This window comes from Monoraphidium neglectum (assembly GCF_000611645.1).
Source record: "Monoraphidium neglectum strain SAG 48.87 unplaced genomic scaffold scaffold05317, whole genome shotgun sequence".
Taxonomy (NCBI): Eukaryota; Viridiplantae; Chlorophyta; class Chlorophyceae; order Sphaeropleales; family Selenastraceae; genus Monoraphidium; species Monoraphidium neglectum.
In genome coordinates this window covers 3,360-4,464 of record NW_014008313.1, presented here as the reverse complement: position 1 = coordinate 4,464, position 1,105 = coordinate 3,360, and the positions used below count along the sequence as shown (strand labels likewise).

The 1,105-nt window shown below is 66.2% G+C and overlaps 1 protein-coding gene across 1 annotated transcript in view; it reads right to left on the bottom strand.

Annotated features, from left to right (window-relative positions):
* Positions 1–217: 217 nt before the first annotated feature.
* MNEG_15429 (hypothetical protein) overlaps positions 218–1,105 on the bottom strand; it is a gene marked incomplete at both ends in the record, with an annotated part of 4,176 nt that continues 3,288 nt past the window's right edge. The window contains one exon of the mRNA XM_014036100.1: positions 218–292. Within this exon, the coding sequence (XP_013891554.1) occupies positions 218–292 (75 nt within the window). The remainder of the gene's footprint in view (positions 293–1,105) is intronic.

Genomic DNA, 1,105 nt, shown 5'->3' with positions numbered 1-1,105 from the left:
CCCACGCGCCCGCCCCACCGCCCCCCACGCACCCTGTGTGCGGTTAAACCGCCAGTAATCCGGCTCCTTCCCAACCTCCCTCAGGCGGCCCCCAGACATGTCATCCAGAATGGCCAGGAAATCCTCGCCATACCTGGCAGTTTAGTTTGGGTTGGGGTGGGGCGGTGTAGGTTGGTTTTGGGGCGTTCAGGGGGCGGTCTTGAGTGAGAATAGGGGCTCAGGGGATGTCTGCTGGGCCGGGCGACGAGTCGGGTCCGCTGCAGCTGTCAAGGGGTATGAAAATGTCGGCGGCCTGGGCCACGCCGCAGCGATTGGCGTGGAGCGCAGGCGGCCTCCGCGGCGCCGCCAGGCACGGGTGCACACGCCATGCCAAACGGCCGCCGCCGCTGCCGCGGCCCCTGCTGCCGCGGAGCGGCCCCCCTCTCGCAGCGCCCCCCCGCGGCCCCGCCCCGCCCGCCCACCACTGCTCGACGCCGCCGACAGAGAAGTAGGCGGCGGGAAACTGGGAGGAAGCCAGCATGGCGCCGGGCGTGCGGGTGCGGGGCACCTTCTGTGCCAGCAGCATGGCCAGGGCTGCCTCTACGGGCACCTCTGGCTCTAGGCCCTGGGGTTCATAGTACTCCTTGCCCACCACCACCCTGTGTGTGGGGGGCGACGGCAGAATGTGTGGGTGGCTTTGCGCGTTTGTGTACAGGTTGCGTGTGGTTGTGTGTAGTTGTCTGTAGTCATGTGTGTGCATGTATCAGTGTGTGCGTGTGTGTAACTCTGTGTATTAGTGAGAAAGGTTAGGAGAGGGGAGGGGACGCGGCGGCCTGATGTGGAGGTGTTTTTTTGGGCGAGCCCACCTCGCCGAAGACAGCGACAGCGCATGGTCATGCACATGCGCACACGCCGGCACATGCGCACGCCTCGACCGTCGGCACAGACCGCAGTCTGCGGCCCGATGCTGCAGCAATCGCATGCCTCCAATGCCCCCTCGACACATTCCACACAGTAATCTAGCCCCGAACTACCTCAAAACTCCACCCACACATACAAACAAACACACGCGCACACTGGACTCGAGGCCCCACCCCCTGGCCCCGCCGCGCCCGCCCCCCCCCCC